General features: G+C 39.0%; 1 protein-coding gene across 1 annotated transcript; it reads right to left on the bottom strand.

The window, feature by feature from the left end:
* Positions 1–310: 310 nt before the first annotated feature.
* Positions 311–783, bottom strand: SARC_13683 (hypothetical protein; the record flags this gene model as incomplete). Its single annotated transcript, XM_014292188.1, has 1 exon — positions 311–783. A coding segment is annotated over exon 1 (251 nt), but the record flags the coding sequence as incomplete, so codon positions are not given.
* Positions 784–3,077: the final 2,294 nt, after the last annotated feature.

Here is a 3,077-nt window from a genome sequence, read left to right as displayed (position 1 = left end):
ATATATATATATATATATATATATATATATATATATACAACAACACACACACACACACACACACACACACACACGCACACACACACACACACACACACACACACACACATATATATATATCGCTGTACAAAAAATTACGCCAGATACACGGTCTTTATTCCACACATAAGATTTGATCACAATCAACAATTATTCACAAGAACAAATGTGCCTGTCTATGAGCATTGGCAACCAGTGAAATAAGGTGAGCGGAAATAGAAGTTTACAGTGACACGGGTCGAGAGCCGATACAGGTGTATTGGAATAACGTACCTGTTGTGCATACTCTCTGAGGTCTACGCCCGACTGTAACGCTTGCTTAATGAGGTCGTCTTCCAAATTCTCCTGGATGTGTAAACCCACCTCATCGAAACTAATGTCTTCGGTGGTGATATCTAGATTCTCCATGTCTAGACCTAATGCGTCCAGCAAGCCATCCTCGTCGCTAAGCAACGCTGCTGCAGTGGAACTCGCACCAAGTGATGGTTGGTTGCCAAGGTTGACACTCCCTTTTCTGGCCATACTTTCATTCTATTTCAATACCGGATACGAGATGAGCAAATTTATCTCAATTTTTCCTCAACTATGTGAGTGACGGTGATAAGATTCCTAAAAAGGGTTTGGGACCCCAATGAAGCTAAGAATTCGTTCTAGCGTAGTTACAGGTAATTGATGGTGTGTTGAACTACAAAGGGATAGCAGTTATTCGTTGGAGCTTATCACCAACCTTCAACATAACCCCGTTGAAGCAATACATACATAAATCTATATATTTATGTATGTAAATATAAATGCACAATAAAGGGAAAATTAGAGTTTCGTAAATTCAGCAGCATTTATTATTCTGATTTGGAATATATGTTAATGTAGGGTATGACAACCCTAGCCTAATCGGATTGATCTTATTTTATTAATATTTTTGTGTTGTTGTCCGATACTTAAAATCGGTTTGTCTAATTTTTCATTTTTACGTCACATCCGTGAAGTTGTGAACCAATGAGTGCCAGTTGATGAAAGATGGATCTAAATAGCTGTCTAGATACTAATAGGACAAGTGCAAGTCTCAGAAGAAAATTGTTATTTCGGGACGGGAGCGTGAAGGTAGAAGCCAAGGCGAACGTCCTCACAACGGCAAACCTGGCCACCAGTCAGGTGCAGCAGTAGAGGAGAGCCTTGACCATAAATACATTGGTAATCCCTACCTTGAGTGTTTATGTCAGTGAGTGTTTCTCGAAGCATGAGCCCAAACTCTGGCGATGTGGTCGAAATTATGTATTCAGTTGGATATTTCAACGCTACAAGCGAGAGAACAATTTTTTGTCCCAATGCAGCGTATGATCACCACACTGCTATGGCAGGAAGCCGATGGGAAGTACTAACAAAGCTGTCCTAAGAGAGGATTTAAGAAAGCTGCTAACGCGTCCGTATACATACACATATATGCACATACATATAGCATAAAAACAAGAATACAATAGATCTGTCGTGGGTGGAGTCATTAGAATGTGAGTGTGTGACGTGTAGCGAATGCGAGTAATTGGTGGTTCGTTGAAGGATCTCCGAACGATGTGTGATCGAAATTTCAAAAGCCCTAAAAAAACTGTAAAGATATCGATATTTAATAGAGAAATCTTGAGACCACCATAAATATAGCCACCTACACACGCCACCTACGATTCTAGCCACCTACAATGTGTATTTGTCTGACATTGCCAACTAGCGTCTGTAAAGTGTGAACTGTGAAGAGACCTGAGAAGCCGGCTGAAGGCTGAAATATATAAAACCATAGCCAACAACTGATAATATATAAATAAACACATTGACTGTAACTATTTATGTAATTTTTTAGGGGTTACCTCATTTTTTAGGGGTTTTAGAAAAGACAAAACCAATATATTTACATACTGCTGTATTTTTTTCTCTTCAAATGTCGGTAATTCCTAGCATTCTAAAAATACAGAGAAGGCTATGGGTATTAAATATGAAAAGATTTCGGATGTTTTCCAGACGGGTCACATGACTCATCTCATCAGCGATCAGGGGTCTCAGGAGAATTTGGATATACGCGACATGTTTTTAAATAAAAACAGAGAATTAAAAACACAAACAACACTTTGATATGTATTGCAAACAATGGAGAGAGTAAATAAATAAATACTCGAGTCTCGACTCTCGAGGAGACCGGTTTATTCAAACAAAACGACCGGGTGTCCAGTTCCCCCCACGGGCCCCATCACATGATTTGTTTTTGAAAAACAGATTCAGATCCCCCTCAGAAACTCATCAGGCTCTCACTCTGCAAAATAAATAAATACCACCAGCGGTGAGCTGTGGTAAAAAATAGTAGAGATATATACACAACCACATTCCCTACGCGCGCAATAAACACACATCCATTCGACTGTTCACTTTGTAGCATACACAGTAGTACCACATTGTAGATAATCTAAACACGTCAGTATGGCCGAAGACGCAGGAGAGCAGTTCAACAAAACGTTTGAAGAAGCGGAGGAGATCGTTAAAGAGGCCACAGGCATGGACCCTGGAATCTTCATCTTCATCTTCATGATCGCCGTTGGGTCATATTGGTATGTGAGTTACTCACTTGACACACATCAAACTAGATATCAAACTAGATATGAGTGGTTCTTCAAATTAATTGCAAGTCCGGGTGAGGCTTGATTGTTTTCACTTGGCATATACGAGCTCTTTTATGTATGCTACACACGTTTTCCTTGTTGTTGGCGAAGTTGTCCGGCCACCAGGATCAACGGGATTTTGTATCTACATGTATGCAAGTGTAGTGCATCCTCCATTGTAATTCGAGAGTATTTGCATATATGAACTTACAAGTATGTGGGTTGGAAGAGTATATGCATCACTTTTGGTTTATCATGGTGAGTGTACGGTCTTAAACAATGTTGAAAGCTAGTTTAATATATACACACACACACACACACACACACACACACATATATATATATATATATATATATATGTATACTATATTATGTATATATATATATAATATATATACA

The sequence above is a fragment of the Sphaeroforma arctica genome (genome assembly GCF_001186125.1).
Source record: "Sphaeroforma arctica JP610 unplaced genomic scaffold supercont1.3590, whole genome shotgun sequence".
Taxonomy (NCBI): domain Eukaryota; class Ichthyosporea; order Ichthyophonida; genus Sphaeroforma; species Sphaeroforma arctica.
This window is presented reverse-complemented; position numbering and strand designations above follow the sequence as displayed.